At 45.0% G+C, this 26,961-nt stretch overlaps 1 protein-coding gene across 1 annotated transcript; it reads left to right on the top strand.

Annotated features, from left to right (window-relative positions):
• Positions 1–6,960: 6,960 nt before the first annotated feature.
• On the top strand, positions 6,961–26,464 carry LOC134513846 (protein ELYS-like; the record flags this gene model as incomplete). Its single annotated transcript, XM_063331030.1, has 24 exons — positions 6,961–7,081; positions 7,801–8,054; positions 9,752–9,932; positions 10,741–10,948; positions 11,665–11,781; positions 12,747–12,831; positions 15,856–16,003; positions 16,654–16,786; positions 16,874–17,055; positions 17,437–17,498; positions 18,330–18,458; positions 20,076–20,166; positions 20,255–20,344; positions 20,507–20,647; positions 21,421–21,525; positions 22,297–22,390; positions 23,280–23,403; positions 23,525–23,581; positions 24,550–24,696; positions 24,788–24,975; positions 25,145–25,289; positions 25,384–25,515; positions 26,105–26,252; positions 26,340–26,464. Coding segments are annotated over exons 1-24 (3,207 nt in total), but the record flags the coding sequence as incomplete, so codon positions are not given.
• Between the last annotated feature and the right edge of the window lie 497 nt (positions 26,465–26,961).

The raw sequence follows: 26,961 nt of genomic DNA, 5'->3' as shown, positions 1-26,961 counted from the left end.
TCTGCGATTACTGTTGGTCCTGTGCACCAGATGTTGCATTCCTAAATAAGATGAAACCCCCACAGGGTCCTCTTTGTCTCGGGTGAATTAACTGTATACTCCAGCACCTTTGAAGAGGTATTTTTTCTTAAAGCAAGTACTATCAAATGAAAGATGGAAGAATACAAATAGAAAACGTGCACGTGTGAAAATGTTGACTGTAAATGCTGACAGTCTTCAAACAGCTTACCTGAGTTTCTTCAAATGCTAACTTTCTTACTGTTTTGAACAAATTTAAGGACAGATTCTTCAACTGTTACTTGTACCAATACCATCGACGTGGTTTTGAGGGTTTTTTTTACGTTGGCGCTAGCGTAAGGCAGAGTTACCAGGATTTGAGCACCTTCAGTATTCACTTTGACAAAACCCACCTCTGTCTTCTCATCTGTCTGTCTCTCTTTCTCCTAAATTGCTAACCTGCTAAAAAGAGTTAGTTTATAGCCAGATTGCTAAGACACTAGGATTCTTCTTTTATGTTTAAGGACTTTATGGTCATCTTTTCCATGTTAATCCCTATCTCATTTTTGGTAGGGTTTAAAACTAATTTTAAAAACCTCCTTCAAAACCCAATGGCAGGTAATACGTTTGATACGCTCACAGACTGCAGCCGAGACTCCAGCAGACCTCTGTTACGAAGGAACTCTGTCAACCCGACGATACGCTGAAAGGCACACTTTCATAGTTTTTCCCGCTCTGGTCTCGGTGCCAATTGCGGTCAGGTGCTGGGCAAAATGAGAAGAGATACCAGCTCAAAGTGACTGACAGCTGAGGAGGAAGGAAAGGGTGAATGTGCCAATAAGGGAGGGCAGCATATTAAGAGCTTATTCTGTATTCTTATTAACGCACGGCGTATATTTTGACAGCTAAGTTATGTGACGGAGGTAGCTCTTTTTCCTGAGAATTCTGGGTCTCTCTCGTGTGCGTGACTTAGTTCAGCTTCTTTCCTTCCCTTTCTCTCCCGGCAATGCAGCACAGAGTTGAAACGTAGAGCGTACAGATGACCCCTGCTGCCAGGCGTTGGTTGTCTCTGCTTCCCGATGCCGGATCCCAGCGACAGTGCCACACAGAGCTATTCCTTCCTGCCCAGGAGCAGTTTGCTTCCCGGCCACTTCCCCAGTCCCTCGTCTCCTTCTGCAAGAGGAGGTTCCCTCTCTCCTCCTGGCCTTTCTGGGGCTCAGAACTGAAAACGGCCCTCTTTGCAGTCCTTCCAGACAGGCTTTCGCTGGGACTCCAGCACTAATTATTCCTTCTTATTCCAGCTCCCCTGAAAAGAGCTCAGGCACTTAGATGTCTGCTGTCCCAACGCGGTTCATGGCTCCGTGACCGCGTGGCTGCAGCTGCCTGGCTACGAGGAGATATCAGGAGCAGAAGATTGAACGTTTCCCGCACCAGTTCAGTCCTGCAAAGAGCTGAATTGCTTTCATGTGCTGACGAATGCAGACCAAGCAGCTCCCCATGCCTGAGCCAGCTCCGTGCAGGGGCAGCTGGCGTTGTCTCTGCAGGGCATTTGCCTGCCTACCTGGCGTACCCGCAGTTAGAGTGGATGAGGTCTGGTTTTGAAGTTTCCCATCCCACGTTGCCCCACATATGAGAGGCACAGCAGCTATGGCTACGTTGCTGCACGTTAGGCTTAGCTGGAGAAGAGAGGGATTTTCCTGGGCTGGCAGGGTCCAAACCAAACCAGGCTGTGATTGCTGGTAGCGGTACAAGAGAGGGCAGCAGATACTTCCACCCAAGGAGCGAAGTGGCCGCGAGACTCTTTCACCTGTCAAGTTCTAGAGCTACCTGAGATATTTCTGAAGAGGGAAAAGAAGAAAAGAAGAAAAGAAGAAGGAAGAAAAAAAAATCATGTTTGACAGGAAATCTTGTTTGCTGGGATTGTCTGGGTAACAGGTGCTTTATTGTCTTTTATATATTTTCATATTTAAAAGGACAAAAATGATCAGGACCAAAGCCGTGATAAAGGCAAGTCCTGGTGAGAAGCTGCTGAGGGAACTGAAGGCTGAAAACACCAAAGTGTTGTCCAGACTGGCTGGGCTCGGGAGCGCAGAGCGATAGATAGAGGATACTTTTAAGATCATCAAGTCCAACCGATAACCTAGCACTGCCAAGTTACCACTAAACCAGGTTTGTCAGCATGACATCTACCCGCCTTTTAAAGACCTCCAGGGATGGCGATTCCACCACTTCCTTGTGCAGTCGGTTCCAATGCTTGATAACCCTTTGGGTGAAGAAATTCTTCCCAATATCCAACCTAAACCTCCCCTGGTGCAACTTGAGGCCCTTTCCTCTTGTCCTGTCACTTGTTACTTAGGAGAAGAGACCGACCCCCACCTCGCTCCAACCTCCATTCAGGTAGCTGTAGAGAGCAAGAAGGGCTCCCCTCAGCCTCCTCTTCTCCAGGCTAAACAACCCCAGTTCCCTCAGCCGCTCCTCATGAGACTTGGTCTCCAGGTGTGGCCTCACGAGTGCCGAATGCAGGGGGACGATCACGTCCCTAGTCCTGCTGGCCACACTAGTTCTGATACAAGCCAGGATGCTCTTGGCCACCTGGGCACGCTGCTGGCTCTTATTCAGCTGGCTGTCTACCAATACCGCCAGGTCGTTTTCCACCAGGCAACTTTGCAGCCACCCTTCCCCAAGCCTGTAGCGCTGCATGGGGTGGTTGTGACCCAAGTGCAGGACCTGGCACTTGGCCTTGTTGAACCTCATACCATTGGCTTTGGCCTGTCGATCCAGCCTGTCCAGGTGCCCTCTGTAGAGCCTTCCTACCCTCAAGCAGATCAACACTCGCACCCAGCTTGGTGTCGTCTGGAAACTTACTGAGGGTGCACTCGATCCCCTCGTCCAGGTTGTTGACGAAGATATTTCCAGCAGACATCTGGTAAGTTGAGTCCCCCGTGAGAACAACTGGTAGTGATTGTGAGACTTCCCCCAGCTGCTTATGGAATATTTTGTCCGCCTCTTCATCCTGGTTGGGTGGTCTGTAACAGAGTCCCACCTTGATATCTGCCTTGTTCACCTTCCCCCTGATTCTTACTCGTATACATTCAACCCTGTCATCATCATCATTAAGCTCATGACAGTCCAAACATTCCCTAACACACAGGGACGCCCCACTGCCTCTCCCTCCTGGCTTATCCCTTCTGAAGAGTTTATAGCCATCCGATGGAGCACTCCAGTCGTGCGTATCATCCCACCGTGTTGCTGCGGTGGCCGCTATGTCAGAGTTTTCCTGCTGCACAATGGCTGCCAGCTCCTCCTGTTTGTTGCCCATGCTGCATGCGTTGGTGTAGAAGCACTTCAGTTGTGCTACTGATCCCACCACCTTTTGGGGGGGGTGGGAAAACCCCAGCTTCTACCTGACCATTCCCAGGTGCTTCCATGATTTCTAACCCATCAATATCCCTTGTGTCTTTGCTACCGCATGGCACTCCATCCCCTTCCTCCCCTGCGATGGCAGACCAAAGCACCTCACTAGCATGCTGTCCCACAAATATTGATGTGCCGCCCCCAGGCTTGTCTCTGGTAGCCTGGTTTTATCCCTTTCCCCCTTCAAATGTAGCTCAAAGCTCTTTCAATGAGCCCTGCCAACTCCTGTGCAAAAGTCTTTTTGCCCCTTTGAGACCGCTGTACCCTGTGTGTCGCCTGCTGGCCTGGTGTCATGTAAACCAAACCATGACCAAAATACCCAAAGTCCTCCTGGAGATGCCACACTCAGAGGGTCTTCCTATTTCTGCCCCCATTATACCCTGCAGCTGGAGGGGTAGAGGAGAACACAACTTGTGCTCCTGGCCCCTTAATCAAGGCCCTGAGGGTTTTCCTGACTGTCTTGTTTTCATTTTGTAGTTATAAAAATGATTACTGAAATAAAAGATGCTGCTGAAAGCACCGAGTCGTGTCAAAGCAGCTCAGACTTGTGTCATTGCAGAGTCCTTGACAGGGAGAACCAAAGATTTTCACTTTAAAACCAGTCACAAGATAAACATCCCACAACGTGGGGAGATGTGCTCTTTGTTCTTTTTTTTTTTTTTTTTTTTTTTCTGAATTAATACTGCTTTTAATTTTTGGGCATGCTTCTGGAAGCAACCAATGTTAACACAATGTACTTAGCCAGACAGAAGCATTTCAGGAGGATGCTGTGGTGTGTAGGAGCCAAGGAGTGCACGACAGGCTGCTCTGGGAAGGAAGGGGTCTGCTGGTGACTTAATAAATCATTCAAGGCACAGCTTCACTGAAAGGCCATACGCTGCCCCCCTCCCAGTTGCTCCTTGCAGACCATTTCTTTGTTTCAACATGGGAAACTGCCAAATGAAGGAGGTGGGAAATTTGCAATGTGCATAGAATAGAACGTAATCAGGCTTCTGTTAATTTTGTGCCTTCTACCTAGGAAGCTGTCGGATACAGTTTTGGAGAACTAATGGTGACAAGGCTTTGCTGGTGTGGTATTGCTTGACTTGTGTGGTGGAGAGAAGCCTTAAATTGGCAGGAGAGAGTCACCAACAAGCCGGGCCTGTTGCACGTGTTGCAAATGCATTTGCAGTTGGGCTTGTCAGGTTGCTCTTTGTCAAAGTATGTTTCAGAATGAGATACGCAAAAGCCGCCTGGACACGGTCGTGGGCAGCCTGCTGTAGGTGACCCTGCCTGAGCAGGGGGGCTGGACCAGAGGACCTCCAGTGATTCTGGAAGGCCTTTCTCTTCATTGTGATGCTGGGATTCTGGAATTCGTGCTGGGATTCTGGAATTCGTGCTGGGAGAGGCGAGCGGTGTGGTGTGCTGGGAGTGCCTTGCTCACCACTGTCTCCCTGTGCTGGGAAGGCTGCGTGTATGTTCTGTCCTGAGACACTCAGCGCCTACGTCTGTCTGTCCAGGTGCACCGAGCAAGGTAAAAAAGAGCGTAAGGTCAGAAGTGCCTTTGGGAACTGCTGCGAGCTTCGCCACGGTAGACGGGGACTGCAACTCTTGAAGGGAAGTATAGTCGTGTTGGGGAATAACCGCAGGAGGTAGCTGGGTAAAGTGGCTCCAGCGTCAAGTTCTGATCTGTGTTGGTTTTGTTTGTTTTTTCATGGAGAGGGATGTCACATCTGTGGTCTGCATCAGACACAGGGTCTTCGCTGTTGGGGGCTGTTGGGGTAGAGAGCTGAAATGCTTTCCTCGTCTCACCTTCTGCTGTAGCTTTGTGCTTGTGGAGCATCTGCACAAACTCGGCAAGACAATCTGTAGGCTGCACTTGAGTGAAAAAAGGCCGATTGTAGGATTCTGGTACAGACCGTCTCTGTCACGCTGGTGGCTTTTTAGACTACAGCTTAGGGCTTGGATGAAATGTAGGGTTTTTGCCTAAACCGCCGGGAGCGGGGAGGCTTTCTGCCTAAGCGGGAAAGACCTGACCCGGTGGTACTCCCTAAATCACCTGCTCACTCACTCGCTAAATCCTCTTTCTGCAGGAGTAAAATCCGGCAAAGTGCAAATTCACTGAACCTGACGACTACGAGAGTGCAGAAAGTGACTTTTCCATCTGCTGCTCCTCCAGTGCTTGTGAGTTGCTTCCTGTTTCTCTGGGGAAAATGTCATGGAACCAGTCATGAACAACAATTCAAAAATTGGTATAACTTTTATAAACCCTTTTATAACCCTTCCCTGAAATCACTTTAGCTTCCACCTCTGGCGGAATGAAAGAACGACGCCTGTCAGCTGCAGCCTTTCCCAGAGAGCTAGGGAGTCTCTCCGTGCAAGAGGGAGTTAAAAGTTGCCTTAAAAGATGCCTGACTGTGTCCTGGGTGGTGTCCTTTCTAAAAGTGAAGGGGTTTTTAGCCCTCCCTGCAAACTGAGTGTGCCGTTTCACCCGGGTATGAGCTAGCAGCCCGGGCTGACTGCCACAAAAAGGAGATGGACAAATTCCCTCTCCTTCTTCCCGATGCGTGGTGCTGCCTCCTTCCTTGTGCCACCTCTTATGCTTGCTGGTTGTCTCTGCAAGGCAGTTGAGCTCTCGAAGCTGGTGGAACACCACCTGCTTTTCTGGGTGAGTTTCCTGCCTGCTCAGGGAGTGAACTTGGCTCCTAAAGTGCTCTAAGGCACTGTTAAGGCAGTGCGAGGTGAGCCACAGGAGTACGGTAGTAGAACAAAGGAGCAGATGGAGAGATGGGAGGCGGCGGCAAGTCCTCTCTTTTGGTGGCAGGGAAGTCAGCATGTTTTGTGAAACCATCTCTTCAGCTGCGGCTGGCCATATTTTTAGCTTTTTCGTCAGTAAGCCCATTGCATTGTTGGCCCTTGAAACGGATTTTCAGGTACTACCGTCAGTCAAAACTGACGTCCCTGAACCCTGACTTGGCTGAATGTGATTCTGCTTGAACATGTAATTTCTCCATGTTTATTCTTCTTGGAGCTTTTTAATGCAAAAATCTATCCTCAGCCTGTGACTCGTGGTACGCTCCTTTCTTTGGAAATAGTTTGGAAGTCATAAGTACCTAAGGTGAAGACCAATGGTAATTTTGGCTGCTAGAAGACAACTGACAATAAGTAACAAAGGGTAAAGTACGAAATCAAGGGAAAGGACAAATGGAAAGTTGTACCTGTTACTGAGAAGCTTTTTAAAATCTGATTTTTCTCAGCTCCCATCTTCCGAACCTGTGTGAGTAGACTTGAACTCAGTGTATTGGGCTTTTTCCTGTTATTTCTCTGTTGATACGTCTGGGTCGCTTTTTGTTGGTGATCTCACAGGCATCAGAAAAGCAAAGGATTCTCCTTTTGCTCTGCTGGGAGAGCAAAAAGTCTCCCGAGTGCCATTATTTGCAAGGAAAAGAGCTAGAGGTGATGTCTAGGGGATTTTTCACTGCATACTGATGAAACTTCTGTCACTCTCAAGAATAGTTCTGGCTGACGTGAGTCTAGTTGTGCAATTTTTTCCTGTATTTACAGTGAAGAATGCGAGACCTAACAGCTGAGGTAACAAGCAGTCTGCTGCAGTTTCCAGAGGTGACTCTTCAGGCACTTGGGGAAGATGAGGGAACCCTCGGCTCTGTGCTGTGCGGGAGGTTTTCTGGAGGTGAGCATTTTCCTTTAAATTTGGTCTCGGTACAAAGCTGTTCTTGCCTGGAGGCTACCTGAAGCCTCAGGTCATCGTATCAGCTGTGTCAGGTTGGTGCTGTTAAGAGGCATCCTGTTTAGAGAGAGAGAACAAAAAGGGTGCTTCAGCGATGACAAATGCTAATATTAAAACGTGAGTATAGTTAAACTTTGAAGTGGACTTTCCAGGTGATGTGACAGTAGAGCTGGGTGCCTATCTGGAGGTCTAGGCTTCTGTTAAGACCAGGTGGAATCTATCTACCTGAGTGTAAATGCAGGAATTGAGCTCATACTTCCTTTGGGCTGGCAGTAGTTCAGTGAAACAAAATGCCTTCGATTCTTCCTCTACGCTCTAAGACTTGTATTCCCATATGCGTTTAGATCATTTCTAGCAAAACCAAGGCGAATATGGTATAAAGGCTGTCGATCAGGACCTTGTCATCTTTATCCCAAACAACCCAGATTCTTCGGTGCGGGAATGACAAGTACAAATGCAAAATAACAAGGTGGTTAATTTTAGGAGGGATTGCTTGGGGATTTCAACGGGTGATTTTGAATCATTGACTAGAATGAGATAGGTCGGTCTTCCTCTGCTAGGTACGTTTATTGAAGGAAAGGGGCAGGCACTGTGATTTTTTTTCAGCTGTTTTCAGTCTTCCGTTGGACATTTGCTTCAGTCCTCTTTCTTTTCTCTCACAGGGAGAAACGGCCTGGCGTGGTTGGCACGTGGTCCTCACCTTGAGGTGGTGAACTGTGTGACAGGAGAGCGGCTCTCTGCGTACCGTTTCAGTGGAGTCAATGAACAGCCTCCCACTGTTCGTGTGGTGAAGGAGTTTTCCTGGGAGAAGAGAACTGGACTGCTGGTTGGGTTGGAAGACGCAGAGGGAAGTGTTCTCTGTCTGTACGACCTTGGACTCTCAAGAGTGGTTAAAGCAGTTGTTCTTCCCGGGAGGGTAGGTACTTTTTAATTGGAGAAACGAAGCTTTGATGTTGTTAGGTGCTGCGTAGGCCTGTTTTAGGACAAGCTTTGGAGCGTCTCTTTGTAGGAGGTATTTTTTCTATCGTGCGTTAACATCCTGTCACTTGAGAGTATCCAGTCAAGACGGTGTTGCTGTAAAATCTTGGGCTTAATGTGCCATTATTGTTGGAGTTTACTGAGAGTAAAACAAGTTTTCTGGTTTTATTGTAGAGCACAGAGTTACCTGATTCTCTCCTTCCGCAAAAAGGCATTGAAAAGCACCTTTGTTTGGCCCTAATTGCTTGATTTCCATCAGAAATACCGTCTTTAATATGGCTCAGAATTCCATAGTTGTGCTGTAAGTGGCTTCGACACATTGCCTTGAATCTCAGCCTAGCAAGCAGGCTGAGGAGAACACATTTTTCTGTTGACTTAGGAGAGGAAAAAAGAGCCTCTAGTGAGTTATCTGACAGATTGTTGGGAGGTCACCTTTCAGCCTGCAGTCCTTGAATCTCTGCTCTCTGACTAGTGTGTTTGTGTAGATGGGACACACTGGTGTAATGTTGCTGATGTTTTCTGTCTTCTGTAACCCAGAAACTCAAATGATGTGTGTCCCCTAGCCTCATTATCTTAATGTAAACAAGAATCGGTGGCAGTCAATAGAACATCAAGATTCATTTTTATCATCTTAGAATCTGCAACAACTAACTAACTAACTTCTTAGCCAGCTTTCCATCAGCTGCTTTGGTTTGACTTGCTAGAATACAGGTGGAGTTTTGTTTGTTTGTAATGCTACAGTGTGATGACTAGTAGTAAGCATTCGTATTGGGGTGACTGAGAGAGAGAAATACGTGCAGCTTTAGCGCAGGAGTCTTTGTGTGCTCGTGTCTCTGCTCTAGCAGTCAGTGTTGTCCTGGGATGTGCTGCAACGTGTGCTGAAAGGTCTGTCTTCGCCTTGTGAGACAGTTGCGTGCAGACTGCTGGGCACGTGAGAGAGCAGTGTGCGCTTCCTCCTTTAGGTGGAGTCACCTTTTTATCTGAGAAGCTGCTGCTTTAGGCTGGCTTTTAACATTTTTCTCAACATTCGTGAAAGCGCTGGTGTGCATTTAAAGCTTCTTTTCCTTTATGTGGTTGTTACTTTTCTTATAAATGCGGACTAGTGTGAATTTTACTAAGCTGGTCTCTCCCTTCAACGCTTTCTAAATACGTTTCGCTCCCATGGAAATGGTGTGTCTCCCATGCAACTTGGCCGCTGCCTCGTCTGACTCTCGAGCCCTGATTTATCCTAACGCCCGTTTGTCAAAGAAGGCATAGACTGTATCGCGGTGCTGGTGGGCTGTGAGCGGTGGGAGACCTCGATGTAGTTGTGTTTGTCTGTCTTAAGCCCCTTGAATACGATAAAGTTTCTTGCGTATAACTGATTTTCTGTGTTTTCCTCCAGTTAATTACTGCGAAGTAGGAAATGGAAATTGCTAAGCTGTACTAATAGAATGCCCCATGTAAGTTGAAGTTAAGTCACTTACCCGCAGGAAATCTAGTAAATGGAAGGCAGTAACAGGTTTTTGTACGGGGCTTTTTTGTCTTTGTCTCTTTTCTTGATCTAATTGCAAACAATGCTTTGATGCTCCTGTATTTACTTTTTCTATTGAGCTTGTCAAAGAGCTCAAATAGTAACTTGTAGTTTTCCTGTAGGTAACCGCTATAGAACCCATAGCGAATCACGGAGGACCCAGCGTGAGCACTCAGCACCTCCATCAGAGTCTGCGATGGCTCTTTGGGGTGGCAGCAGTGGCTACAGATGCTGGCCATCTGCTTCTGGTTGACCTTAGTTTGGATGATTGCTCCTGCACTCAGAATGATATCGAAGCATTGGGTAAGCCTGCAGTTTTTCCACATGAATTTAAACGCAAGAAAACTTCTGTCTTCTAACGAAACAGTATGCATCCCACTTTGAAGACCCTTGTGTCAGACATTTCTGACGACTGGTTACAGGTGGCAGTTTGACATCGTATAGTCCTGACCTGATTAAACCTGGGAGCGTCTGACTGCTCCTCGCAGTGTTGTAAATGCCCCCTCCCGCCAAGATCCCTGTGCCACTATGATTCTTGCCAGAGAGGTGTAGGAATTTTGCCACGTGAGCCGGTGCGGCCGCCTGGTAGGAAGTTGTGTTGGAGGAGCCCTGTTTCCCGGGAATGCTCTTCTGCTTGTGTTAATTGACTTGGGGCAAATTTTGGGCTTGTTTTTTAAAATAAACCCCACTTACCAACACCCATGCATTTGGATGAATGAAATCTCGAATAGGTGTACTCAGATTGCATACACCGTTTTGGCTATTACAACAGCAGCTTCAGCAATTGGTGCCACTTCAAACACGAGGTGCCACTTCAAATTTCATCACGAGGCCCAAACTCCTGCTTTTCAGAGTCCAGGAAGAATTTGGCTTAGTTATTAAGGTTACGCTTTTACGCAGCTTTCAAACGTGAGTGAGAATACTTGTCTGATCCGAGAGTTCTTATGTTGTTCAAAGACATACATAATGGAAATGGCAAAAAAAAGTGTTGCATAAATGGCTATTTTGCCTGGCACGGTAGCATTAGATGATAGGGGTTGTCACGTCAGTGCCTAAAATGCAGCCTAAATGGCATAACGTATTCATTTATTGCTTGGTTTTGTGTGTGTAGATCTAGAAGTTGTCACTAAAAATCCTGCTGAAGTTGCACAAAGAAGAGAAACTGTGACCAGCGAAGGGAGACATCTCTGTTTTCAACTACAAAATGCTTCCGGAACAGCAGTATCAGCCCTGTGCTACATAAGCAGAAGCAACCAGCTCGTTGTGGGTTTCTCGGATGGCTACCTGTCGCTCTGGAATATGAAAACTTTGAAGAGAGAGTAAGTAGGCCTTTACACTTGGCCATGCCTGGAGGTGCGGGGCTCTCGATTTGTTGCTTAAGGAAGCATGTGGATGTAAAGAGAACTTTTTCAGGGACTGACATGAGTATGAGTATAATCTTGGCACGTTCAGAAATCCTCTTCTGACATAACTTTTCAGTCATACCTGGATGAAGTGGTCCGCCTTCTCCCCAGTGGACTAGGATTGTTTTCCTTATTGTGCCTGTGGATTGAGGAATTGTGGGAAGCATGCTTCCTGGGGTTTTCAGAACCGGTTACTGCAACTGGGGCATCCATTGAAAGGCTGAAGTATGTCAGTGATGTGATTTTGGTGCCGATATTCTCTAAAGTGTCCAGGGTGAAACTAGTGAGACATGAAAACTCAATGGCTGACCTGTGCCTGAAAAATGTATTCTTTCCTGCATGTCAGCTTTGGCCGAAAGAGCAATCTCACCTGAGATATTTGGCTAACTTCTGGTCGGGATTCACTTCAGCAGATCTGCACTGACTCCCCAGGAGCTGTTGGATGCATAAATAGACAGTGGAGGAATAATTAGGTGGCAAGAGTAGAGTGTGGAGGTACAAATAAGGTTCAGAAGTCAGGAAGAACAATGCTTGACGTAGTCCAAGAAACGAGAAACTACCTGTGTTTGGGCCACTAGGCTCACCTTTTGTTTTCTTTTTCGTTTTGCTTTTTTTTTCCCCTAAATCTGTAGGCACCACGCTCAGCTTGAAGGAGGGAGGATTCCTGTCTATGCTGTCACTTTTCAAGAGCCTGAGAATGATCCTCGCAATTGTTGCTACTTGTGGGCTGTTCAGTCTACGCAGGAAAGGTGAATAAAAACTTTAACTATCAGCCAATGAATTAATTCTTTTTTTTTTAAGGATATTTGTTCCCATACAGTTGAACATGTGTATTTGTTGTGTGTCTGCGATTCTTTCCGGTACGGAAGGTGTTAAACTTAGAATGCAATTTTTACAGGATTTACCAGACGTGAAGAGGGACCTACTAGTTCCTGCCTTCTGTCGGAAGGCAAAGCAACAGTGGCCATATTCTTCTGCTCGCATTCTCAAATGGTTTGCTTTTGTTCCTCGATGACCGCTTCATCATTTGTTTGATAGTCACACCGTGGTATTAAAATACCACTAGGAGCAGTTGAGGCTGCAGATCTAGAACACCAGACGTGCCCACACAACAGCCTGCCGCCCCTAAAGGCGGCGGTGACAGTATTGCCGATGGCCTTGTGCCAGCGTCAGCAGTCTGTGGAGCCTTGGTGAGCCAGTGCAGCTCCCCGGGCAGAAAACGATTCAGCAGAAAAGCCAATGGGTTCCTGCTGTTCTGCTGAATCAAATCGGACTTGGAAGGGTGCAGAGTGTGCAAGAGGGGGAGGGGAACTTTGGTGGTAAGGGAAGGGCAGAGAGATCTCTCTGTCTGCATCAGCAAGCGATTCCATCAGCTCAGCTGTTGGTAGAGTGGCAGTCTTTTAAAATTTGACTTCAAAGCAGTTTTGATGGAGAACTCTTCATTGTGAAGAACTATTTCCAACAATTCTTAGTCCATACAACATATTACAGCTTTCCAATTGTACGGTTGGCTTTTGCCCCTGAAGCTGTTAGTGTCAAAACGCCCTCCTTCATGTTTCAGTGGCTAAATGTGGCCGATGATCATGTTTTGGGAAGAGGTGGTGTTCTTTTCAGCAGGAGCATGCTATTAAGAAAACGTCTAGGTCTACTAACACGACGATGAGGACTATAAAGCAGCTTTGTAACCAAATTTCATAATTTATCCCTTTTTCAGTGAAGGTGATGTGGTGAGTTTACACCTGCAGCAGTTAGCGTTTGGTGACAGAAAACGCGTGGCCTCAGGACAAGTCATGTATGAGGTAAGAGGTGCATGCGTGGGAAAAGCAGACAATAGTAATTTTCTCTAAGGGAGTATCAGTTGAGTTACAGGGGTGAGATTTACCATCAACCTTCAGAGCTGGCTGAAAAAATAATCATGTTTTGCTGAGTCTTCTTGGGCACGGCCTTTGTCCATACCTTTTGGAAAGAAGGCGTACCATTTTATACTGCAGTGTCGTGTGTTCCAGCTAGATCCATCTGCAAAGAGCCCGTATAAATGAAATTCCTGAAGAGGACGCGGCTTTTGCAAATAAAATTATTCTGAAATACCAAATGAATGGCATGTAGGAAGAGAAGATTGGGCCTTGAATCGCTTGGTTTAACCAAGCTTCGGACTTGAATAAGCTTCTGTCTCTCTCCCTTTCTTAAAATACAGTCATACTCTAGTCTTTGCTGATCTTCAGTTTTATATTCTTGGTTTCCCTTAGAGCTTTGTCAGCCGGACTTTTCACATGAAATGCACCTACAGTGTCTCTTCAGTGTTGATCCTGACACTTAGTAGCTGTAAAGATAACTCGTTCTTCTTTTTGGCTGGGTGACCTATTCAATCTACTCTTAAAGCCAGGAAAATATGTAATTTGGTCAGAAGAGTGTACCTAAATGTTAGATCTGGCTCCAAGGAGGATGCGTTTAAAATACAGATGTGAGGTATCCTTGTATCTCAGATAGCTAACAGAGACAAGGCGCATCTGTTAGATGTGTAATTCCATTCAGTTGTACGCCTGGAAGTCTTCCAAAATCTTTTTGAGGGGACAGTAATCTTAGTTCAGAGCAAGTCTTTCCTCCTGATTTGGTACTTTCTCTTGCATATTCTCAATAGCTATGGAACGAAACAGGGGTGACTCTTGTATCGTGGTACTCTGGTTTTTGTAGGGACTGTGCCTTTTGATTTTTTTGGATTAATTTAGATTTTGAGTGTTTTGCTTATGTGTAGGAAAGGTGCTTCCTCATTTGGCACTGTTGCTTTTGCATAGATAGAGGTTAGGTGTTTGGAAAAGGTGGTGTTTCTTTAAAATGCATTATCTATCACGGTGACCAAGTAGAAGGATCTTCCAGGGATTCATCGCGTGCTGGATGCTATCTCTTTATCTTTGTTGATGTGCGGGACCTGTGCTCCACAGCGGATACTTTTAGTCTCAGAACACTTCCTTGTAGTCACAGATTGGTTAGTACTACATGACTGTCTGCCTGCATGGCTGTCTGAGTCAAGTTTCTTGTCCATCTTCAGGGGTAGAAAATTTAAGTGTCTCCCGTTTGCTAGGCCAAGTTTGAGTAAAGAAGGAGGAATCTACTGTTGATCCTTGTTCATTGGATAGAGTTCATAGGAGCTCAAAAGACTTTTTCAATACAGCAGTGCTTTTTGTTCCAGGAATTAGGTTTGAGGCTATGAAGCAGTGCCTCTTTGACTGTGTGTCATGGTAAGAGTCACAAATAGGACTTATGGAACATGTGGTACTGTGTTTTTCTATATGCGTGTCAAACTCTTGTCTCCATTGCCTTCAAGGCTGGTTTAAGTCTGCTTAAGTAATTAAACAGAAAGGTATGTTTAAGTAATGCTTCCAAAGACCTTTTTGTACTGTCGCAGCAGTTGCTAAATCTGGTGCATCAAATCACGATCGTAGAGCGCATCTTTACCCTCGTTCTGCACAATGCTTGCGGATGGGCAGAGTATACACTCTCTACTTTGATATCAGAGTTTGAGCAGTGCATCTCGTTTGAAAACTTGTTTTTGTGTTTTGCTAGTCAATGGAGTCATTACTTAACATCTCCCATACAATGGAGTTCCTTAGAATGACTTTGCCCGGCGTGGAAAGTTTAAAATGCACTGCTTTGCTTCAGAAGCATTTTCTTTTTAGTTATGAAAGACTTTTGTAATTATTTAATTTTTCTTTTTAGACAACCTTCATATTTATTTGTAACACTTCCTGGAATCATTAAGAGAAAGCTCGCCTCTTCTCAGATTAGGTGAATTAGATGTATCCTATGAGATCATACGGGAATGTGTGGTTTCATGCCAGTTCGTTTCAGAGCTCTGCAAGTTTAGGAAACCTGGGTAGAATGTGGCGTTATCAGTTTATGGGTTGTGTAGGTTGGGTTTCTTTTTCCCTCTTTTTTTTTTTTTTTTTTTTTTTTTAATTATAGAGCTGCTATTTGTCCCCAGTACACCCATTCATGTGTTGTATGGTAGACAGTTTGAATGAATGCTGTATTTGGAAAGACGGTATTTCACTTCATGCTTACTTAAAAACCGGCACTATCAGAGGTTCAACACAATCGTGCCGGGGTTTCTGTGTATCTCAAAATTAGTTTGTTTACTGTGTAGTAATTCGTGATGCTAAAAGCCTTGGCCACGTGCACCCCGTGTCCTTTCTGGTTTTCCCTTTTGCTGTTGGCTGTGCTTGGTGAAGGAGCTGAGGGATATTTCACCCGTTAGTCTCTGACAAGATGAGAGGAGGAGCTGTCATAGCTTACGTGGCTTGAAAGAAGATTGCTAATCAGTATGAAGTTCTCACAGTAACTAGAGAGGGGTGCACGGTCACTCTGGTGGTGTGCCCATAGAAAATACCTCTTGACCGCTTTAGCTGCTCGAATGCTGGGGCTTCGCTAACTTCATCAGTTCTGCAATCAAGACATGGAGCAAAGAGCTTTGCATGCATGTGTGTTGCATCATTTTAGATATCTCTTTGTAGCGATATATTTATTTTTATAAAGAACATTCTTGGATGTCGCAAGGAATTCTGCAAAACATGTTTAGATCTGAATAATGTTAGGGAAATTCTAAATTTTGAAAAAGTGCAAAGCCTTTACAGCCAAACTTACCCGTTACGATTTGACACTGCATTCTCTTGCATGTCAGGCGTACTTTCTATTTACCATCAGAAAGAGGCTCATGCGAAATACACAGTATAATAAGCCTATTCTGTTAGACTGTCTTTCATGTTTAGCCATAATGTATGTTTTTATCTTAAAATGACCTTTGCTCTCTTCTCTGATTTTTCCCCCAGGGTTTGCAATACTGTGGCGAAAAGTTCAGTTTAGATCTCACGGGTGGAGTCTTTCCCTTGAGAGGCCAGATGAGTACTAAATTAATCAGCTGCCAGACTGTCGAAAAATTCCGCAGCGACGTTGACGGAGAGGATAGCGTAAATGAAGGTTTGTTCTGATGTCCGTGTTTGGTGATTTTAAAAGAAGTGCTTTTGGAACCTAAGCAACGAATGCTGTTCTGTCCCCACAGTCTGAAAGTCTTGCCTATCTGCATAGACTAGATTGTTGGGATTATTTACGAAGAAAAAATGGATGCTTAAGTTATGTGGGACTTCTTTAAGGGAAAAAGTGGGTTTTATTTTATGCTTGCTGACATGCTATCGCGATGTATGGTGGGGCCGTTTGTATGATGACGGTCAGTCATTTTACTCCTCCAGCTGCCATCTTTGAACAAGAAGTTCAAACTCTCCATTGCTTAGGAATGTTACCAGAATTTTTTCCCTTCTTCAAACCGATGTCCGCATCTGCATCCAGATGGTAGCCCGTCACAAGTGCTGTTCCCCAGGGCACTGCAGTGGGGCCACTTCTCTTTAGTATCTTGACCAGTGATCTGGACGAGGGGACAAGAAAAAGGGGCAGTGTGACTGAAACCTATCACAGAGATGTTTGCTATTCCGTAATTACTGTAATCACTCTTAGGAAGTGTTGTGTTTCACGAGTGACAGAAGAGAATGAAGCCAAAATAGAAAGTGGTGTTTTAAAACTATCGGATCTATCGTATTTTCTACAAGTCAGAAACAACGTCTTGTCTTTTACAGTCACGTCTCCTGACACCAGTGTCTCGATCTTCAGTTGGCAAGTGAATACGTACGGTCAGGGAAAACCATCTACTTACCTGGGTGTATTTGACATTAATCGCTGGTATTCTGCTCAAATGCCAGATTCGCTAAGGTAGATTTTTCTTCAGTAGTTTTCCATATGCCTGCCAATAATTCATTTGAATGTCGGCATTTAGCTTACGCGCTTGTTTTCTTTAAGGCCGGAAGAATTCCCTCATGAGTGCCCCTATTTTGCACTGTGGTCGCTGGATACCGTAGTGAGCGTGACTTCTCCGAAGCTCCTTTTGGATATTCTGGTCCATGAGCGGAGTCTAAGTCGGGGAGTTCCTCCTTCTTATCCACCACCTGAGCGGTTTTTTCATCCGGGCAACTATAACTTTGGTAGGTATTTCACTGCTTTTGAGAGTGATAAGCTTAAAATGAGGTCAAATGCCATTCATTGGTTCTCTTGTTCAGTCATTGTTTGTCATTCAAAACCCAACCCAAACCAAAAAAACACCCAGTCCCCCCCAAACCCAACTCTGATCACGTTGTACTGACAAGGTATTTACTATTGTGGAACATATCTGACAGCCGGCTGAGTTTTGGTGCTTTTGTAATGTAGCCGGTGAAGTGGTGCTGGTTATAGCCTGAAATGACTGTGAACTGAAGCTCAAAGCACTCAGTTATATGTTTCTAGATACCGGTGTGTAAAAAATGTAAAGTGGTCATGCCATAACTGTGAGAGTACGGAAGGTTGTCAAACGTTCCCTGTTTCTGCAGATGGTACGTGCTTGCTGACCTCCGGAGTCGTTCACATGACTTGCACCGGCTTCCAGAAGGAGGTGATCTTTTACTGTATCTTTATTGCGAGTGGCAGGAGATGTAGCTTTTCAAAGTTTTCTGTTGCACTGCTTTCCGTGTTAGGGACCGTTTCATGCTCATCCTGCCCGTCCACACGCATAGTTGCAATTGTATCCTGTCGCCAGTTGTATGCAAATGGTAATGTTTTAGGTCCCCTCTTGGGACTGTACAACTGCCGTTGTCTCCTCTTGAAGCACGTTTGGGGATTGAATGTCTAGAAAGGAATGCAACGTTGCTCCAGGAGCAAGAACAAAACCACTGTAGAAGGCGGGGAAAGGTGTTACTTCTTTATTGCCCCTCAGTCGAACTGCCTGCATAGTCTTGAGTTAGAGTTTTGATCCCCAATTCTCTTGAAAAAGGAGGGAATGGAGAAAATGAAAAATGACATAACTGTTTGAGGAGTGAAAATTTTGTTTTCTCCCAAACTCGGCCAATTATAACTTCTGAGCCACGGCACAGATTGTGACAGATAATTTTGAGTGAAGTTTCAGCTCACTAAATGTTTCCAACATGAATCGGCTTCCATACGAATAGGCATAGAAAGGATCTTCCAGAGCGTGAAGTTGCATGTTAGCTTAGCTTATACAGAATGTATTTTGTGTCAGTGTTGAGGGAAAGAGCAAGGCCTGTGTATAGACAGAGAAGGTAGAAAAGACTTAATTACGCAGATTGCTAACCTAAAGCATCTTAGTGGTTCAGGCTGTCTGACGGTGTCAGTGAACATTTAGATTCTTCCTTTTAGAGGTTATCCAGAAGCGTAGTGACGGAATAACAATGCTGTCTTAATCTGTGGTTTTCGATCGATGTTTCAGACCTTGAATTTTTTGAAGAAATCTGGCCCTTCAATATGGGAAGCCATTCAGGAGAGCTACAATAGGTGTCTTGTAGCTGGCTTGCTGTCTCCAAGACCAGTTGATGTCCAGCCATCCAGTTTGAGTCAGGTGAGTGCCTATGAGGGAATCAAGGGGGAAATACATCCATCTGGTCTGACAGGGCTGGAGGGGCTACAAGACACGATACTCCAATTTGAAATACAGGTGTTGACCTGAGCTAGCAGAAGTAACCGTATCCTTAGATCCAAAGTAGTGACTTTGACTGGGAACAGCCCTAAGAGATCTGTCTTTAGAGACCCCTCTCTTAATTCGGTGCCACACACAGATGCGCACAAGGAAGCGTGCAGTCAGTGCTGGTCATGCCCAACATAACGCATGTGTCCCCCAGAGCAACCCCCATCCCTGTCAGTTTCTCAAAGCAGTGGTTCAGTGCAGTAGCCGACAATGGGGGCGTCTCACTGGGATGCGAGCTCTTGCAGACGTCGGCTTGCTGCACTGTCACTGTACGTGATCATTTGCTTCCAAGGAAGTGGGCTGTGGTAAAGGATTACTGCTGTCAGCTCTCCCTGGCAATTTCTTCACGGCTTGCCCTCGTTTTCCCTTCATCGGTAGGCTTTTCTGCATCCTCTCCGGGCGGATCTTCACCTCTGTAGCCTCTGCCTTGTGCTGCAGTAGCCCAATTTGCTGCTCTGAGACTGCCCTCTTGCAGCTGCAACACCTTAATCACCTTTATCTCATGACACTCACTACCTTCTATGTGCTTTATGCCACCACAGTGACTTCACTCCCCCTGCCATAGGTTTTCCATTTGCAATGCACCAACCTTTCCCTGGAGCGATCAGCAGGAAGGGGAGAGCAGCCTTCCCGCTGCCCTCCTCTTCCTGTCTCCTGCATTCGTCACCACATTTGTGGACGTGTGTTAGGACATGAACGCTTCTGCACAGTGTGGTAGCTCAAAGACATTTCTTGGCAAGCTGGCCAATGGTGTGTTTCCTTGTCTGAAACCAGTTTTCAGAAAAAGATGGCAATATCACATGTGTGTTCTACATGTGTAGAAGTCGCTTTGAATGTCATGATTTTGCCTAGAGGGGAAAGATACTTTTGAATGTGTTTAAAAAAACCCAACCAACCAACCAAATCCCATCCCAAAAACCAAAGTAAAAACTTACGAAGGGTCCTCTCACCTGAGAGAAGTACGAGAACACCAGCTGAGATAAGCTACTACTTAATATCGCGCGTCTGTGCATACCTGTGATTTATCCTTGTAAGGATTACCACTACAATATAATACAGTATTTGAAGAGCCTAACATTTAAGCCATTAGGATGTTGCACAGTTGTGTTTGTCCTGTCCCCTTCCTGCGTTCCTGATGGCAAACTTATATGCACAGATGTGTAACGCGTATTAGCAGAGGATGTTTCTGGACGTAGTAAGCTGGAACTCAGTACGTGAAGACTGTAATGCAGAGGCATGTGAAGAAAGATTAGAATTAGGCTGCAGTAAGTTGAAATGTCAGAGGAGAAGTGTGTTAATGTGTTCCTCAGAGCAGTGGGCAGTCCAGCCTGTGGCTGGAATTAAGAGAAAGGACGTGGCATTCCTGGCCTGTGTCCTGATTGACTTTGTGATGTCTGAATGAGTATACAGTTAGAAAGAAACATTTACTGTTGATGGTTCACATGGTGCAAGTAGGTAAGATTCTCATTTGAGTTTGTCTGTTACGTTTAGGAGGAGCAGCTGGAAGCAGTATTGTCAGCTGCTGTCCAGACAGGTTCTGTGGGACTTCTGACTGGATGCATTAAACATTGGATATCTGAAGGTAATACTTGGAACGTTGTTTTTTTACGTGGTACCTCTTTGAGTTGGAGCCTGTTGATTCATTTCTTTTTTGTTCTCTTTGTTTAAAGAGCAGCCAAGGTCTGCTGGTAATTTACGGTTTGTTCTTGAGTGGACATGGAACCAAGTGATCTCTACAAAGGAAGAATTTGACCAAATCTGTGAGTACTAGTGTAGTCATTCCGCAAACCTAAAGTCGTTCTTTCTGATTGAGCTTCCTCAGTAATACGCCGCTATAGGATATTGCACGCGGTCCTTGAAGTGCGCCTTGAAACTCTGGAATTGCTCTGTCGGCTAACGATTTAATATTTATTCTTGAAAAGGTGTTCCGCTGTTTGATGGCTCTTGCAACTTCATTGACGCCCAGACATTACGGTCTCTCCAGCGCTGCCAGTTGCTTTTGAGCAACCTTAGCACGGTCTTAAACTGTTTTCTCACAGAAGCACAAGAGCTTACTGAAAAAGGTTTGTAGTAGTGCTACAAAATCTTTGGTATGTTTTATTAAGATTTGGAATTGTGGCAACATGGGCTTTTGTTGTTTTTGAGGATTGGAAGACAGTCACATTTAGCTGGGAGAAGGGGCTTAAAGCTGAGCGCTTGGGACCACCACAAAACACGCATGGAGTTCAGGGCAACAGTTTATGGTGGAGCTCATGCAAGGGGGTGGGGGAGGCTACATTCAGAGAGAAGCTTAGTAGGCAACTGGGCTGAAATTACAGCAACCGAATGTGGTATTGCTGAAAATTATTCCTTTGAGTTCTTAGCTAGCAAGTTCTAGTTGCATGCAGACACCGTGTTGCAAATTGCTAAACAATACGAAGGAAGCGTAAACGAGTAACATGCAAAGTAAGTTACTTGAGTTTCTACAGCTTTTTCTCTTAGAAATGGTTCTTGGCCTATTGAGAAAAGAAAAGAATATCCCTTTGCTATCAGAAGAATCTCTGCTACGTGAGAAACAGATGTCTTATTCCTGCATGCATTTAGTAGTTCAGGCTTTGGGGTTTTGTTTTTTTTTTTATTTTAGCCTTTAGTGAGTTTAGTTCTTTATAGGGGTTGCTTTTTGTTTTGGTGGTGATAGTGGTTTTTTTCTTCAAATAAGAAAGCGATACAGCATGAAAAACGCAAAGAGAAAGATTTCTAATGTGCTATTTTTATACTTTTGGTTTAGTAGGATGAAGGGAGTTTTGTGAAAATGAACAGAATTGCATAACGCTAATCATCTCCTGCCTTTGTTCAGGTTTTGCAGACGTGACAAATAAGCAAGCGGTAACCGGCCTCATTTCTTTGTATGCACGAGTGGTCATCTGGTTCTGTCGATCCGGTCTCCTTCCAGAGGGTTTAGGTAAGCGTGACCTGTCATACGTTTGTAGCAAGGCGACCATCCAGTGAGTGACTCCCACGAACGCATGCTTAGCCATGTTTTTGTAACGGTTTCGTCAGGAAGAAGTCGTGCTGGTTCAGTGGCAGGGTGTGTTGAAGTTCTGTGGGTGAAGTTGAGATTTTGCTGGGTTGTCAAGTACACAGCGTAGAATGAGGCAGGCAGTTTCTTTCCTGGGTGGATTTTAGGAATAGCAATGGACCCCGGACTTCAAGGCGCTGCTTGTGTCCACAGCTTGAACTACTTGAGATTTTAAACAAAGTACTATTAAACAACAAGTACCGGAATGCTTGTTTTTAGAGTGAGAGCATTACCTGCATGTTTTGAACTTTCTATCAGTTGCTTGAGGAGAAAGTACACCTTGGAAATCCTTCTTTAGTTGGATGGATTAGAAATTCCATTGTCAGCATTAATTGTCTCACAGATGCTCACGCGGCATGTTTAGAAACCATTCCCTTTGAGAACTGGGTGGTTTTTTTTATAGTGAACTTCAGCTTACCCTACATGTTGTGAATGCTGCGTGAACTGTAACCTTGAAACGGCACTTGGGGCAAGAAGGAATTGAGTCTTGTCTCTTAGAGTTCTTTTAGCAAAGGCAGAAAGAGGATTGGCTTCTTTCAGAGTTGGAGGCTTCTTGATGCTTAGCTTGTACGATCTTCTGTCTCTTTAGGCAAAAATTTTCGTTTACAAGTGTGATATGACTGCTTTAACTTGCTTCTACTTTGTTGCCTGTAGATGACGATACGCGTTTGTCGAGACCTTTCTACAATTATCCTCTGATTGAGAGCTACTATACTGGTCAGCGACAGAAACTTGAGCGTTTATCAAGGTAAGAGCTAGAGGAAGACTCTAGAACACTTCCACGGCAAATTCAGAAGTGGAAGGGAATGGCTTTTATCTCAACAGTTGCATGGGCTATGCGTAATGCGGCTGCCAGCAATATTCTTGACTTCAGTGACACGTGTGTTCTGTTGAACAGAGAGGTTACTTTCCTGTGTTAAAACGTTGCTATCTACCTCTGCTTAGTACCATTGGTTGGTATCATCATTTTTCGGGAGTCTACTTTATTCATTGGCTACTGTGTATAATTTCTGACTACTGAAAAAGGCCATGTGATTAGGGCAGGATCAGTCACCTCCATATGACCATATGACCGATTATGACCACATGACCAATAGAGGGTCATAACTGTATTGGCCTAAGTCCCCTTCTCCCAAGTACGTGGTGTGATTTCGTAAGATGGTTGGAGTTACATGGAGTTGGCACGCCTCGCACTCTCCTGGCTGTCGGATAGAAGTCACTTGCTAACGTCAGCTCTCTTTCCTGGACTAGCTGCCTAGCACATAGGCGGCATGCCTTGGATTAGCCGATAATAGGTTTTTCTTTGGAAATTGTACTGAAAACTGAATAAAGAGCTGACCAAGCTTCGGCGATGGCACTGTGACCAAGAGGCTGCAAGGTGAGTTAAGGTGGAAGCTGCAGGGTAGGAGGTATTGACTTCAAAGTTCATCTTCCTTGGCTTACTTCTCAAGTAACTTACATACAGGCTCGTGTGTTCCTTCGAAGCACAGAGCCTCTAGTGTCCTTTTTCTGCTTTGTGCCATCGGGAGATGAAAGGGCAGGGCTGCAGTCAGCAGAAGACTGGAGGAAAGCCGTTACACCGGGAGGCTGGAATTAGTGTTTAACTCTGTCCAAATCCTTGCTACCTTTTGTTCCAGAGGAAAATGGGACTCGGACTGCTTGATGGTTGATGGAATGGTTTCCCAGTTAGGAGACCAAGTGGAGAAGCTGTGGCGGAGAGATGCAGGAGGAACTGGGAAATACCCGCCTGCCAGTTTGCATGTGAGTGTCCTGTTCACTGAGAACAACAACAAACGGCCGCCCTCCCCGCCAAACCCCACCCAAAAGCCAATGATTTAGGGAAGACAGGCGTTTTTTCAGAACTTTTAATTTTTCATTTCAGGCACTGCTGGATCTCTATTTGCTAGAAAACATTGAAGAAAACTGCAAACACGCAATTGTATCCTTTCTAGTTATTTTTATTACACCTCCAGGGGATGCACATAAATGTTCTTCAGTGTTGGTCGCCGACCTGTTTCGTAACATTTTTTCATTTATGCTTCAAAGACGATGCAAGTGAAAACATTTAGTTTAGCGTTAAGTTGTAGACAGAAGCGCTGTTTTATTTCTTTGTACTGTGGATTTTTGATGACTTTTTTCTTAAACGTTTTGTTGCAAAAGTCTTCTCCGATAGGGAGAAAACAGTTTTAGTAATAAGGGTTGAAGATATAAAATGTCCTTAGTTTTTCTCCAAATTTAAACACCGTTTAAAATTTTCTAAAACACCCATGATGGGTTATAAAACAATTTCTGTTTCAGAGCAAAAGGATTTCTAAGAGTGGTTTACCAGTACCGGATTTTTGCTGAAATCACGGGTTTTGCAGCGCAGCTCACAGTGCTTGCTTTGGTTCCGTTGAAAGTGCAGGCACACGGAATAAGCAACAGGGAGAAGAGAAAAGTCAGGGGGCAGAAACTTAATTTTTAAGCTGCTGAAATACACAGCCTTGCTTTTGCTGTTTGTTGCCTAACCCGCGAAGGGAGCCTAGAGAGCAAGGGGCTTAGAAATGCTTATAGCCCAGAGCTGTCTTGTTAGACGATGTCCCTAAAAACGGACGTCAGAAAGAGAAAATGACGCTACCAATGAGTGACCCGCATACTGGTTTAAATCCAGTTTTAATCATTCGGAGCTGAGCTGTACTGTAAGGATGCCACAATTTACACTGTTTTATAGACGCTGGACATGAGGGAAAAACCCAACTGTGGAATTTATTTGCTGTAATAATTGAGCGTTGGATGCTCCAATGTTTTGAATGTATTTTCTGCTTCCTACCACTTTTATATTCTTACTTCATTATGTTTTTCTAAAGGTAATGTGATAAAGTTTTGGTCTTACAAACTGATTAGCCTTAATGAGATACCTGATGTCAGACAATTTACTTGCTGCTGGATATCAAGCGTTCCTTTCCGAGTGAGACAGAAACTTCAGTCGACTCCTTTGCAACTGCCTTTGGCATGCCTTGGGGACTTGTTAAGCTTGTTGAAGGTTTTTGGCTTCTAGATCACAATGATTACGAAGTAAGTATGGTAGAGTTGAGTTAGAGATACATGGCAGTACAAAGCTATAATCTAGAAAATGATTTTAAAACCCGATCTCTAACTTGTACAGAATTCACTGGCCCTGCTCTTTCATCCCGCTACAATCAAAACGGCGTCATGGCAGCACAGGAGAATTATTCAGTCCCTCCTGTGCCAAGGGGAGCATGGGCAAGCCCTCAGATACATCCAGCTGATGAGGCCACCCACGGCAAGCAGCGGGGAAGTGCAGCTTCTCCTCACTGTGTTGCTCTCCAATAGGTAAAGAAATACACCCCACCATTTTGTCACGCAAATCTTGTGAAAATGGAGAACAAAGAATAGAAATCATCATCCCCTAAGTTTCCTTTAAACTTTGAGTACAAGACTCTTGGGGCATCTCTTTGGTTATGCTATTAACATGCCTTTACGTCTGAAACATTAATTACAGGTGCATGGTGGAGGCTTGGGGTCTGTTGCACCAACATGCCGCTCAGGCAAACTTAGAAGACCTCTTAAAACACATGTACGAAATGTGCCGGGAGATGGGCCTGATGGAAGACTTGCTGAAGCTGCCTTTCACAGACACCGAACAAGTAAGTGGGAGCAAGGAAAAATGTTCATCGTCTCTTTGAAAAGAGAAAAGGCAGAGCCATAACAGATTTTTGGAATGATTTTTTTTTCTCATAGGAGTGTTTGGAGAAGTTTTTAAGGACCAGTGCTGGTGTTCAGAATCAAGAATTCCTTTTAGTCTACCATCTGCAGCGTGCCAACTACATTGCAGCACTAGAGCTGAATCAATCCATGAATGTCAATCTTATGGTAAGCGTGAACTTGTGTTCTGGATTTGTGACGCGTTTGCTGTTTTCTGGAATCATAGTTTTCCAGTGACTCAAACTTCTAAGGTGGTTTGGAAGTCGTAGGTCCTGCATTTGAAAACTGTCATGCGGCCAGGTGGTGTGCGTAGGTCGCTTTTTCTTGCTTGTTTTAATCTTCACATCATGTTGTCCAGGGTAATTTCCAGTTGTCCCGTATATTCAGGGCACTGGCGTTTCAGGAAGAACAAGGGAAAGCCTGCTATGTAGTAAGTCGTTTGCAAATTGCAGGTGATATCAGAAAATTGCAGGTGATAACAGGCGTATCAGAAGAAGGTTCTGCAGAGTGCCAGCATTGTTTTAACTTCAAGTTGTAGGCTCTGTTGCTATTCCAGTCTTCCTTCCACTTTGCTAAAAGTACCAGGTGAAATCGGTGTGTGCGGATGGGTAGAACTTGCCGCTGTTCTGTGCAGTGGAGGTGTTTTCCCACACCCGTAGAGGAAATCTGCTCACTAATGCGAAATAGCACGGAGAGGTCTGTGCAATGAACTTCTTGTAATGAGTTAAGCTTTTGCTTTCCGCTTTTCCTTCATCAGAACGACGGCGATCATCGCTTGACCGACAGAGCAGTTGCCAGAAATTCTCTATTAGCCCAATATGGCAAGATCCTTCCACGAATTGAAAGGCAGCTGGCCGTAGAGAGAGCCAAGCTTTACCATTTGCCTGCACTGGCCTCAAGAGAAGGTAACTTGTAGCGGGGGGAAATAGAGGGGAGAATTCCCTGTCACTTGGATGACACCAGGCTGAAATTTTCCCCCTCTTGCTTTCCAGTCTCAAGACCAAAGCCATTAACTCCAGTAAGAAAACAAGCTAAAGCAGGAAATGTGCGTCGAAGACCAAATTTTCTGGCGAAAATATTGTCCAGAATTAAAGAATCCTGGGCAGGAATGAAGGAGAAAACCGGTTTCTCACAAGGTGGATTTTAAAGATGATGTCGTTTTTATAGCTGCTAAACGTGCTGTTTCTTCAGCAGGATGTTTCTAAAATTGAGGATGTTTCTAAAATGGGACCTGTTGAGATCCAAACAGGAGAGCAAGCAGTTGGGTTTCAACAGCACCCGCCAGTCCCTCACTAGAGACAGGAACAAGAAGAGACCTTAGATGCATTCACTTATTCAGCTCGTCTCGGCTTTGGGATTTAGGACAACACTGTAGAGAAGACGGGGCTGGACTTGGGAATACGCAAATCCCTCATGGGAGTCAATGGAAAATTTGGGTTGGGAAGAAGGCAGCAGGTCACAAAGCTTCCGCAGTCATTCCCGTAGCAGTGCAGTGAAGGTGTTTCTGCTTTCGTTATAACTGGTGGGTACTGATGTAGATGTAAGCGCCTGGTTTTGGCTTGTGGGCCCTCACTGAATTTAGGACAAACTGCTTACTGCTTTCTTGTTCGTAGA

Source organism: Chroicocephalus ridibundus, chromosome 3 (genome assembly GCF_963924245.1).
Source record: "Chroicocephalus ridibundus chromosome 3, bChrRid1.1, whole genome shotgun sequence".
Classification (NCBI taxonomy): domain Eukaryota; kingdom Metazoa; phylum Chordata; class Aves; order Charadriiformes; family Laridae; genus Chroicocephalus; species Chroicocephalus ridibundus.
The sequence above is the reverse complement of the archived record's forward strand: the minus strand, read 5'-3'. Positions and strand labels throughout refer to the sequence as shown.